The sequence below is a fragment of the Pan paniscus genome, chromosome 2 (assembly GCF_029289425.2).
Source record: "Pan paniscus chromosome 2, NHGRI_mPanPan1-v2.0_pri, whole genome shotgun sequence".
In the NCBI taxonomy this organism is placed as follows: domain Eukaryota; kingdom Metazoa; phylum Chordata; class Mammalia; order Primates; family Hominidae; genus Pan; species Pan paniscus.
In genome coordinates this window covers 98644088-98656761 of record NC_085926.1, presented here as the reverse complement: position 1 = coordinate 98656761, position 12674 = coordinate 98644088, and the positions used below count along the sequence as shown (strand labels likewise).

Genomic DNA, 12674 nt, shown 5'->3' with positions numbered 1-12674 from the left:
AATTCAGCAATGCCACTACTGAATATTTAACTAAAGGAAAGGAAACCAGTATATTGAAGAGAAATCTGCACTCACATTTTACTGCAGCACTATTCACAATAGTCAAGATATGGAATCAACCTAAGTGTCTAACAACAGATTAACTGATAAAGAAAATATGGTATATATACACAATGGAATACAATTCAGCCATAAAAAAGAATGAAGTCCTGTCATTCACAGCAACATGGATGTAACTGGAAGACATTAAGTTAAAAAGATACCACATGCTCTCTCTCATATGTGGAAGCTAAAAAAAGTTGATCTTATACAAGTAAAAAGCAGAACAGATGACAGTAGAGGCTGCAAAGGGTAGGGGAAAAGAGGGATAGGGAGAGATTTATTAAAAGACACAAAAGTACAACTAGATAGAAGTAGTTCCAGTGTTCTATAGCACTATAGGATGACTACAGTTAACAATAACATATTATATAATTTCAAATAGCTAGAAGGAGAATATTGAATGTTTCTAACCCAAAGAAATAAATATTTGAGGTGATGGATATGCAAATTACCCTGATCTAATCCCATTATATGTAATGAAACATTACTATGTACCCCATAAATATGTACAATTATTATTTGTCAATTAAAACAAAATTTAAAAAAAAAAGTACTCTTGGGACTTTGCTAAAAAAAAAAAAAAAAAGTTAAAAATCTGAATTGTAGGCTGGGCATGGTGGCTTATGCCTTTGGGAGGCCGGGTTGGCAGTATTGCTTGGGGACAGGAGTTAAAGGTCATGGTGAGCTATAATCATGCCACTGCACTCTAGCCTGGATGAGAGTGAGACCCTGTCTCAAAAAAAAAAAAAATTCACTGATCAAATTAAGACGCACATTTCAAAGTCACAGAGGTGCAAATCAACGTATGATAAGCATAAGAAAACAGGAAAAAAGTACTATCCTTTATTGTTTCTTAACATGGGCAACTCTCAAAAATTTGTTTTGGGTATTCTTAGACTACACACCACAAAAACAAAGGAGAATTATACCTTTAGCTAGATGGTCAATTTAACTGATCACCAGTGATTTACACTTCTCTTCCACAGTATAAGTTGTGCTAAGTGGCTGCTCAGCCAGGGACTATACTTCCCAACCCATTTGCATCTTAGCAGAGCCATGTAACTGGGTACTGACCAATGTCATAAGGGCAGAAATGACATACAACACCATCAGGCCTAGTGAGTAAAATCTCCCATATGATTCTTCATACTCTGTCTTCACTCATCTGCCTGCCAATGTCAATGCCTATGGTGAGCTTATAAGCCATGTGTTGAAGGTAACAGCTTCTTTCAACCTGGATCCCTGAAAGATTTCTCAACTATTAAACCACTCAGATTTTAAGATTTCTATTATATCTGCTGGCATTACTTTAAGCCCAACCCTAACACAGACAGAGAAAAAACTGTTAGTGATAAGAAAACTAGGTTAAGCAGTGTCAGAGATGTTAAGAGGTAAAAGTATTTAAAAACAAGGATGGTGTGGGTAGCAGTGCTAAACAGTGAGGTCAAGATTAAATACACTGCAAGTAAGTTCAACAGTAAAAAACACTGGTAACCACCTAAAGAGAAAATTTCAGCAGAGATGTTAACAAAGAAGGCAGGTTAAAGAATAGGAAATACAGTCTACTACTATAATTCTACTCAGTGTGTTTGCCGAAACATTTTTCATTCAAAACCTATTTCCATAAAGATAATTTTGTCAACAAATGAGTCTGGGAACACTGCATACCACTAACTTCTGAAAATGTATATAAGCATATTACATAATCTGAAAACTCCTACAATAAAGAAACACTTTTGTCTTTGTTTAAACCAGCTTTCCCTTACTTAGTTGACCATGAAATCCTTTTTCATTCAATACATACTAAAACCTTTCATTTCGGGAAATAAGAATAGAAAAAAAATTTTTTTAAGCTAAAAGAAACCGGAATTATATGGACAAAAGGAGAAAATAATGCTTGTAAAAAAATGTATGTGAAAATGTTCTAACACTTAAAATTCCCTTCTAATAAACCAATTAGCTATTTTTTTTTTTTTTTTGAGACGGAGTCTTGCTGTGTCACCCAGGCTGGAATGCAGTGGCACGATCTTGGCTCAATGTAAGCTCCACCTCCCGGGTTCAAGTAATTCTCTGCCTCATCCTCCCGAGTAGTTGGGATTACAGGCACACACCACCACGCCCGGCTAATTTTTGGTATTTTTAGTAGAGACAGGGTTTCGCCATGTTGGCCAGGCTGATCTTGAACTCCTGACCTCAAATGATCCGCCTACCTCGGTCTCCCAAAGTGCTGGGATTACAGGCATGAGCTGCTGCGCCTGGCCCCACTTAGCTAATTTTAACTGATAAGAGAATTATAGTAACTATAGGAACATCACATTCAATACAAGAAAGTGAGGTCTCAACTACCGTGAAGAGAGGATGGGAAAGAGTCCAATAAAAATGGGCAAAATAACACATACAATACTTAAGACTTTAAGGTCAAGCATGGCAGTTCATGCCTGTAATCCCAGCACTTTGGGAGGCCGAGGCAGGATTGCTTGAGCCCAGGAGTTTGAGGTGACACTGAGCTATGATCACACCACTGTACTCCAGCCTGGGCAACAGAGGTTCTGTCTCTTTTTTTTTTTTTTTTTTTTTTTTTTTAAAAAAAAGGACTTTAAAAAATAGCTTTAAAAACACTCTTACCTTCATCTTTATACTTTATTGTTACTTCATCATTACTCAGAAGTTTTCCTCTGAAAACTCGTTGCATCATTAGCACTAATTCATCATAAGTAATATCTTCATTATGAATAGGAATTCGCCGAATATCCTCCCCAAGTTGAGCTTTGATGATTAGCTTCCCACTTAGATCCAACTGTCCGTTCATGGTGGACTCCAGGATGTTCTATATATACAACTCTAGAGAAAGACTGATAAAAGTGGTTTTGATAATTAAACAACAAAACATACCGTAAAAGTTGAGAGCAAAGCTACTATTAGATGCTAAGAAACTCTAGCCTCCAAAAGATTCATTATCCCCATGTTACCATATTTATGTTAAAATGGTCTGGAGGCAACATTATTTTACTGTAGGGATAATAAAATAAGCTTTTATTTTACGTCTACTATTATTTTTTCTCATATTTAACTGTTCATCTGACATGACCATTTAGATTTTTCTTAATATATCTAAAAATAAATTCCTGATATTCCACCTAAAACCTACCTCTCCTAGAGGCTTCTTTATCTTCCTTCGAGTTGTATAAGACAAAAAAATCTTGGTTGATCTCTCTCTCTCAAACCTTACATCCAAACTGCCAAGAAAATATGGTTGCCACTGCCTTTAAAATAACTCTGGGGTCCAACTTCACTGCTATCAACTTGATTCAAGCCACCATCATCACTTGCCTAAATGACTGGAAAAGACTCCTAACCAGTCTGCCTGCTTTTTACCTTTGCCCACTTTTAATCTAGTCTCAGAACACCAGAGTTAACACTGTTAAGTAAAACCTAGTATCATTCTGTTCAAAACCTTCCAATGCATTCTCATCTCAAAAAGCAAGACCTATAAAATCATCTGGCCTCCAGTCCCTGGCCAAGTATTTAACTTCATTTCCTACCTGTCTTCTTCACTCACCCCTGCTATTCCCATACTTTAAGTTTTCCCTTTGTCTTGACCCTTTCTGATACCCCTCATATGATTCAGATTCCTTATCAAGTGTTAACTGAGAGAGATCTTTCCTAACCATCTAATTTAAAATGGCTCCCCTGGCATTATCTTCTTATCCTGCTTTATTTTTCTTCAAAGCACTTAACACTACCAGACATTAAAAATTTATAACATTTTATTGTCTTTTCCACTTGATGGTAGGAAGTAAACGATTATGTTTTCCATATTCCCAGAGTCTACAACAGTGCCTAGCAGACAACAGTCATTCAACAGCTGTTAAATAAAGGGAAAAATAATGGATTAATATCTCTTCTTCTCAAGGCCAAGATGTTCCTGAATGTTATCTATAATCGCTGAACATTTTCCAAGCATAACTCCTTCCTCCTCCTGCCCCAAGAAAATGATCTCTTGAGACTTTTCAAGATATCCTACAAACTACTACTGGCCACATTCTAGTTTCAACTTCCCGCCTTACTACTAGCAGCTTTCTGCTTCCTCCTCTTAAATCTGTTATTTCATTAACACCACACTTCTCTGCAATTATTCTTTATTCTTTCGGGGTATGTGAAAGCACTCACCTACTCCCCCAACATATCAACCCTTCAAGTACTTGAAAAAAGTTTTCATGAATCCTATTATATGAATATTATATATTAATGCCCTACTATTCTTCATATAAATACGCTAGGTCCTTCCATCTAACTAGTCCTTAAATTAATATCTCTAGACCCCTCACCATGCTCTCAACAGATATTTTATTAATAAATCTTCAATGAAATGGGTCATTAAAACTAAATATAACACTCTAAGGTCAATGCAGAATAGAGTGAACTGCATTCCACTCTAGGGATGCCATGCTTATCTTAATGCAAAATAAGAATACAGTTAGCTTTTTATCTGCCAGTTCTCACAATGGACTTCTCATGAAGACAGTGATTAACAGAAATCTCCACACAACCAACTCTTCGCCTTCTGCAATGACTTCTGCAATGCTTTCTGTATTCAGGAACTACTTATTAAATACCTACTATGTGCCAACTCTAAAGTATAATTACTTCACCAAGATGGTAAATATTCCATCTTGCTTGCTCTGGCAGCCTAAGAGTAATAAAGACCTTTCAATAAATCAATGTATTTGTTACCTTCTCCTTCCTACAAGAAGTGTAAACCAGCAATAATGTAAAAGGAACCAGTGCTTAGCTTCAGTGAGCTGGTACTATCTATTCCCAGCAGCACCTAGAAAAGTGCCTGACATATAGAATTTAAAGACTTTGTTTAAATTTTTTAATTATGGGAGAAGAAAGCTGTAATATAGATCAGTTTTTACATCTGACCCCTCACACTGTACCTTCTTTATGTAGCTAGAAGTGACTTCCATCAGACACACTCCTAATTAAGAAAAAAATTCCAGCTTTGAAGATAATTGATGGTATATCCTTCTGACTGGGGTACGGGTTTGTTGCCCAATTTCAATGGATTTAAAATTTGAGGGCCGGGCTCGGTGGCTCACACCTGTAATCCCAGCACTTTGGGAGGCCGAGGCGGGCAGATCACGAGGTCAGGAGTCCAAGACCAGACCGATCAACAGGGTGAAACCCTGTCTCTACTAAAAATACAAAAATGAGCCAGTTGTCGTGGCGCACGCCTGTAATCCCAGCTACTCAGGAGACTGAGGCAGGAGAATCGCTTGAACCCGGGAGGCGGAGGTTGCAGTAAGCCGGGGGATCACGCCACTGCACTACAGCCTGGGCGACAGAGCCAGACTCCGTCTCAAAAAAAAAAAAAATTGAGTCACGTATACTTTCTATCTGCCGTGTTTACCTGCAAATTCACTTTTTGTGTTTCCTATTGACTGTAAACATCTTGTGGCCAGGAACCAGTGCTTCTTTCCTAAAGCTGTCGTTTGCTCTTGCAGTCATCTCCCCAGAGTAAACACAAAAGTATCTCAAAAGTAAGTGTGCAACAAAACTTTCCCTTCAAGGGGAAATCCCAACCCAACATTACTTCATATACAGAATTCTGGTACTCATTTTCTCTTCCAAAGTAGAGACTGGTATTAACTAGTTCCTAGAACTGCCAGTAGGAGCCCTACGACAAGCTCTTCTCCCATCTTGTCCTTGCCCCGCCCCCTCTGAAGTCCAGAAATGACTCGGCTTCTAACTTGTATAATATAACCCTCTACCAGGTACACTTTTCTCAGCACTGGGAATAATCTGACATGCCCAAGGTCATATAAAAAGCCTGCCTCCTGAACCAGGTTCTAGGTTCGGCGGACAAACTTCTGGTTCTACTACCTCTAAGGGTAAGACCCTGCTCAATTTCAGAGGCTGTGGCTTAAGCACCTCCTGAGGGGAGCAGTTTCCTTCAAGAAATACTAAGCCAAGTCAACCTGTAATTATTCTAAAGAATGCCAAGAGGCCTCAAACCCTGCCTCAAAGGCAGCGCAGCAAGACGGTAAAGATTCTCACTACTAGCTATGTGATCTTAAGTCCTCCAAGGCTCACTTTCATCACATTCGAAATGAAAACAACATCTGAATTTGGAGGAATCCTTGTGATGATTAAATGAGATAGTGCATCCAAAATACTTACTATAGTGTCCAGCAAAGCAAACTCTTAAAGTTAGCTAGAATCATCACTATAAACCAGGCTGGGCCTCCAGCTGGCGCTTGATTAAGCGCTGACTTAGCCAAGGAACTAGGCTCCGATTCTGTGACCCCAATCAACTTATTCCCGTAGGCGCCACTCCACACCCTTCCGAGCTCCTTCGGGTATTGGGCGCCGGCCGCCCCAAACCTCCCAAAGCCCCTCTCCTCTCAATCCAAACGCTTGGAGGCAGGCTGCACCAAGGCATTAGCTGGCGCACTCCCCTCCCGGAGCCCCCGAGGCGCGCCTCCTGGCCACCGCAGCCAGGGGTTGCCTCTCTCCCCTCCCCCTCCGCGACCTCCCTTCCCCTCCCCCCATGCAAGGCCCCGCCCGCCCTCCCCCCCGGCCTCGTCCTCCCTCCCACCCCCTCCTCCCTCCAGCCCCTTCCCACAGCGCCTCCGACCCCAGCTGCCGCGCGGTTCCAGCGAGGCCCTCCCAGCGCCTCCTAGTCTCCCGGCCTCCTCGGACAGAGCGCCCGCAACCCCCGTCTCCAGTGGCCATACCGGCTTGCAGAGGCCGCGGCCGCCGCCTCTCCGCAGGTCTCCGCTGAATGGGCGGACGCGAGGCTACTGGACTGGGGCGTCGCGGGGAGGCGGTGGTCACGGCCCGCTCGGTTGCCCTTCGCGACCGCCGCACCTCGCTAGCAGGCTCGCGCGGGCCCCGGCCAATCGCGCTGACCCAACAAGCCTAGCGAGAACTTGGGCTCTGTACGTGGCAGGTGGGGGAAGAAAAGAGGCGGGAGCAAGAAAAAAAAAAGTCCTTTCGCCCCTCCTTATTGCGAGTGGACATACCCAGGACGCATGCGCGACGGCGCGAGGCGCAGGGCTGGCTGGGTCCCGGCTGCCTAGGCCGAAGAGTCCCTGCTTTCTCACTGGATGACAGGATTTAGGAAGCGTGAGCTGCCCCGATGCACGCATGCGCGGGGCGTGACCACGCACTTCCGGTTTTCTCGAAAGCGGGTATTTCCGTTTCTCGCCAATGGGCGGGGCGTAGTGCGCTGTTCTAGACTTTTTGAGAGTTGGTTGCAGTAGACGTCTGTCCAACTTTAAGTGGTTTTTGTCGTTATTGTTGACCATTGTAGTAACAGCTGAAAAAGAAAAAACCTTTTCTTCTACAAATCCATTCATTCATTATTGGGAGCCTATGCTTTGCCAAGCCCTGTTCTAGGAATGGGGGTGAATCATTTTGTGAGCAAGGAGTTTCCAATTAAGCAGGGAAGACCTACAGCGTTTATGAGCAAGGAAAATCTGTAACTGTGTAAAGGACAAAAGCTGGGAAATTAAGGCTAAAGATTCCTGAGTGATTTTTAGAGGATAAGGCATTTGAGTGTGTCCTACGTACTCTTCCCTTCTCCCTTACCTGTTCAAATAGAAATACAGTATGAGTAAGTGGGAATTTATAGCCAAGGGGTGGAAGTCGGTCAGTGGATGGAAAATTACTAAGAGGAAATATCAGGGGCAAGGGAGATTCTGGCTAAACCAACACAACAGGATTCTAGACGAAGATAGGCCAGGATAACAGACATCACCTGGGGGTGGTGGAGGATGAGGAACCCCATCAAGGGTGAGGGATTCTTACTACACTGCCTTAACAAGGTTCTTTGCTGAAACTGAGTTTTACAAGAAGATGCACAGATGGTCCTAGGAGAAGGCCCAGGAGCCCGAAGTTTGGCCAAACGGAGAATGTTTGTCACTTCTAAGGTGGAGACTAAGCTGATAAATAAAGCATTTAGACCCTACCTGGTCTCCAGTTGTTTACCAGTTATAAAAGAAAAACTTAAGCTGAATTAAATTTAAAGGAGTTTAATTGAGCAATGAACGATTTCACGAATTGGGCAGCCCCCAGAATCACAGCAGATTAAGAGACTCCAGCAGAGCCACGTGGTGGAAGATTTATAGACAAAAAAAGGGAAATGAGGTACAGAAATTGGCAGTGAAGTACAGAAACAGCTGGATTGGTTACAGGTTGGCGTTGGCCTTATTTGAACACTTAGCAGTCTATGAGTGATTGAAGTGTGGTGGCTGGAATTGGCCAAGACTCGATTATTGTAAGAGACGCATACTTCTAAGTTAGGTTTTCAATCTTGTCTGTTAAGCTAGGTTACAGTTCATCCACAAGGATTCAAGTATAGAAGTATGGAGTCCTTCTCAGGCCATATTTAGTTTGCTGTAACACCAGATACTCCTAAAGGACCTGGAGTAAATTCTGGTGTTTCAGGGTGAGAAGCTACGTTCTTTTACAACCATAAGTAGTGTGATCTTTTTCAGTTATAAGTCTCTGAAACTTCTGTTTGAGAGTGAAATAATGTAAGTTTACACTGTTCACTTCTGATTTGTATTTTCCAACAGTTGTATTGACCTTTGAGCAATTGTTTGCAGGGATAAGGGAGTGGAGTGCTGCAGAAGAAATGAAAAACAGTTCCTAATTGCTCTCCAAAGAATGTTATTCATTGCTTATTTTTTAAAACTGAATAATACAGATTTGGGGAGATGCACTGCTGTCAGATAATAGTATTATGATGTCATTAAGATGGTTTGGGATGGGGTAAAACCACAACCATATGGCAAAGGTAAAATATTCCCTGAAGGAAGTGAATTATACTACTGTTATAGTAGTATATTTAAACTAAAAAGAGGTCAGATCCTGAGGCAGGAGATAAGGAGGTGAACCTTGGCCTATTATAAGGTGAAAAGAGTATCTGCTGAGGATCCCCAGTGAGGGGGCACTCAAGAGTCCTGCTACTGAGGAGAAATAAGCTGGTCCCTGTTACACTGTGGTAATCTGTACACTAGGAAGAGAGGCACCCATAAGCTGGCCTTGTGGAAAGGCTGGAGCTCATGGAGCTCATGGACTCTGAAAGCAACTTGAGGCTCTTTATGTTGTAATTTCCCTCATGCTTCATCCCGAAGCCATCAGTAAAGTCTTGTTTAATGGTAAAGCCTATTCCCAGCTACTTCTGTGGAACTTGAGAGGTGGGGTTCTGGTGATTTCTCAAGTCGAAGCTGATGCACATCTATGTACTTAAGCTCCCAATAAATACAGGTGATAACTAGTGACAGAGCCATAACCTGAATTGAACCAGTTACCTCACTTACCAAGAACATGGGTCTCTTCTACTATGTCTGTAGATACATACTGGCCTTCTTTTCTGCATCTAGATGAATTTGGTTTTAAATGAACACTGAGCATAGTCTTGAACTAGAAAATACTACTCATTTCTTCCAAGGAACTGCTAAGAAAAAAAAAAAAGAAAATACTGCTTAATGGTAGTATATTAAAGTTGAGGATATGTGAAGGAAGGAGAAGGAGTGCAAGGAAATATCTTTGACCCAGACTGTAGCAAGGAAAGATATGAGATTCTGCACTACACAGGTTATTTTCCATGTTTCATCTGAAGAAGGGTTAAGACTTACACTGTGATTTTAAGAGAAGGAGTCAACCAACCAACTTACCTACCACCTGCTCTTTCTCCCTGAAAGTCTGTGTAGCTAAAACTCCTCACATGGAAGGAAAGGGGGGAAAGATTCTAAGAATGAAAACGGGATTCTCAGACTGGACAAGAAATGAGACAAAGACTATGAGCCCTGTTAGCAAGTTAGATAAAATCTATGTTTCATCATGTTCTTCTTTAGTACTTAGTATAAATCATTTTGAGAATTTGAGTCATCTTATATGTCCTCAGAAGAACAAAGGAAAGCGTGTACATTCCTCCTTGGATGAGAATTTCCAACGAGAAGTTATGTCCCTTGCCAAGAATCAGCTCTGTTGTGGCAGCAGCTAGCTAAAAAAGAGAACTCCAAACAGAAGGGGAGTCATGAGGACCAAAGAGGAGCCAGCTAGTCAGCTCAGCCTCACCTTCACTGGCTAAATGTAAAGATTTGCTTGTGTGAACATAGGAAGCTGCCACCCTATGCAGAGATAATGAAGGAGAAAGGAACGATTTCTTACTTTGTACCTTTGAGTGAGTGATTCTTAGCACTAGCTAAGCAAAATACTACAACCTGTCCTACCAGCTTCACATCCGTGAAATCCCTAAAATGCTTTTGCCTTACCATGGTGCTCTATGTCCAATCTCTCTTTACAGAAACTACTCTCAAAGGCAGTTCTTCCTAGATTTTGTCTCACTAGAGGCTGATCTAGACATTCAATACATAGTTATTGAATAAAATAATGAAAACTAAGTTCCCCACCACTTTACAGGGCAAGCTCCCAGAAAAAACAAAAGGATCAGCTGTCAACGGGTAAGTTCCTAACTCCCTAGCCATGTAGGATTTGTCTCTTAGTAATTTGAAATCATTCACTTTTCTTCATTTACATCCCCTGGAGACAGTGCTAAGTTACCTCTCTGCTAAATTACCTGTCAGATTTCAAGTTGAAAGAGAAATGCAATTGTGAGCTGAATTGCATCCTTCCCCCAGAATTCATATATTGAACCACCTCAAAAGGTGACTGTATTTGGAGATGGATTCTTTAAAGAGGTGATTAAGTTAAAATGAGGTCATTGGGGTGAGCCCCTAATTCAGTATGACTGATGTCCTTATAAGAAGAGGAGATTAGGACACACAGAGAGAAACCAGAGATGGGTGCACACAGAGGCGAGGCCATGTGAAGATACATTAAGAAGGCAGCCTTCTGCAAGCCAAGGAGAGAGCCCTCAGAAGAAACCAAACTTACCAAATTTTTATTTCCAGCCTCCAGAGCTATGAGAAAATAAATTTCTGATGTTTAAGCCACCCAGTCTGTGGTGTTTTGTTATGGTAGCCCTAGTAGACTCATACAAATGCCACAAGATGTGCAAGAAGATATAACTTTTCATTTGATCAAGAGTAGCTTTGTTAGGCTCATTTAAGAAACCTAGGCCCAATTAGCCGGGCATGGTGACATTCGCCTGTAATTCCAGCTACTGGGGAGACTGAGGCAGGAGAATTGCTTGAACCTGGGAGGTGGAGGTTGCAGTGAGCCAAGTTCGTGCCACTGCACTCCAGCCTGGGTGACAGAGCGAGACTCCAGCTCCAAAAGAAAGAAAGAAACCGAAGCCCAGTGTGGTGGCTCCTCATGCCTATAATCCCAGCACTTTGGGAGGCCAAGGCAGGATGATCACTTGACCCCAGAGTTTGAAACCAGCCTGGGCAATATAGTGAGACCCTGTCTCTACTAAAAATAAAAATCCAAAAAATTAGCCAGGCATAATGGCATGTATGTGTAGTCTCAGCTACTTGGGAGGCTGAGGCAGGAGGATCCCTTGAGCCCAAGAAGGTCAAGGCTTCAGTGAGCCATGATCTCACGCCATTGCACTCCAGCCTGGGTGACAGAGTGAGACTCTCTCAAAAAAAAAAAAAAAAAAAAGAAGAAAAAGAAAAGTAAAAGAAACCTAGTTGCCAGAGTCTAGGAATCATGCATATCAGAGACAAAATCAAACTCTAGGTACTTGGAGACACTCATGTCTCTAATCTAACATTTATGCCAAGGATCCTGCTTTTCGTCCCTCCATATAAATGCATAATTAAACAGCATTCTCAAAAAGCCATTTCAATAAAGAGAGACTTATAATAAAAGATGCAAAGTAAAACCACAATGAGATACCATTTTTCATATATTCATCTGAGAAAAATAAAATAGTTACATAACACTTTGTAAAAAAAAAAAAGTATGTGGCAAAATAGGCATTCATGCTTTGTTGTGGGGACATTAGTTTGTATCAACATCTAAAATGCCTTATGACACAACAATTTCATTTACAGTGTACCAGAGAAACGCTTGCACATAAGAGCACACCCATTGTTTTGTTTTCAAATGAAAGACTATAGAGCAATTAAAAGAAATGTACACATGCATACAGTTAGATATCAAAAACATTTTGATGAGTGCAAAAAGCAAGTTTTAGGAAGTTACGTTAGTGTGCAGAAAATAGTTAACATAGCAGCCTGAATCTGCTGTCCTCAGAAAGGCCCACTTGCAAGATTGGCCGTTGGCTGGTGTCTGAGAAATTGGATTTTAGGAGTGTTCTCGTCCCATTATTTGATAAGAATGGTGAACTGTGTCTAAACTGTTTGTACAATGTGATTTATGCAGAATACCTGCTTTCTTGCAGTCTAGAATTTTGGTACATGCCAGGCAGTGGGTGCCTATGTGACCAGGCCCCAATAAAAACCCTGATTAATGAATCTTTCATGAGATTTCCTGGTAGACAATATTTCACATGTTGTCACAGTTTGTTGCTGGAGAAATTAAGTGCATCACGTGTGACTCCACTGGAAGAGAACTCCTGGAAGCTTGCTCTGGTTTCCTCTGCACTTCTCCCCATGCAACGTTTTCCTTTGCTGGTTTTGCTTTAT

At 41.5% G+C, this 12674-nt stretch overlaps 1 protein-coding gene across 6 annotated transcripts in view; it reads right to left on the bottom strand.

Moving 5' to 3' along the window:
• The window catches only part of TFG (trafficking from ER to golgi regulator), a 44137-nt gene extending 32477 nt beyond the window's left edge, over positions 1 to 11660 (bottom strand). For 3 of the 6 annotated variants that reach the window (XM_008975406.5, XM_008975408.6, XM_008975409.6), the window contains exons 1-2: positions 6843 to 7207; positions 2728 to 2954 (exon numbers count right to left, since the gene is read on the bottom strand). In XM_008975406.5, coding sequence (XP_008973654.1) covers positions 2728 to 2911 — 184 coding nt within the window. In that variant the 5' untranslated portion in view covers positions 2912 to 2954; positions 6843 to 7207. Of the gene's footprint in view, positions 1 to 2727; positions 2955 to 6842 lie in introns of all 6 variants that reach the window. The other 3 variants (XM_003821918.3, XM_055110212.1, XM_003821917.5) reach the window with 3 other exon arrangements.
• Between the last annotated feature and the right edge of the window lie 1014 nt (positions 11661 to 12674).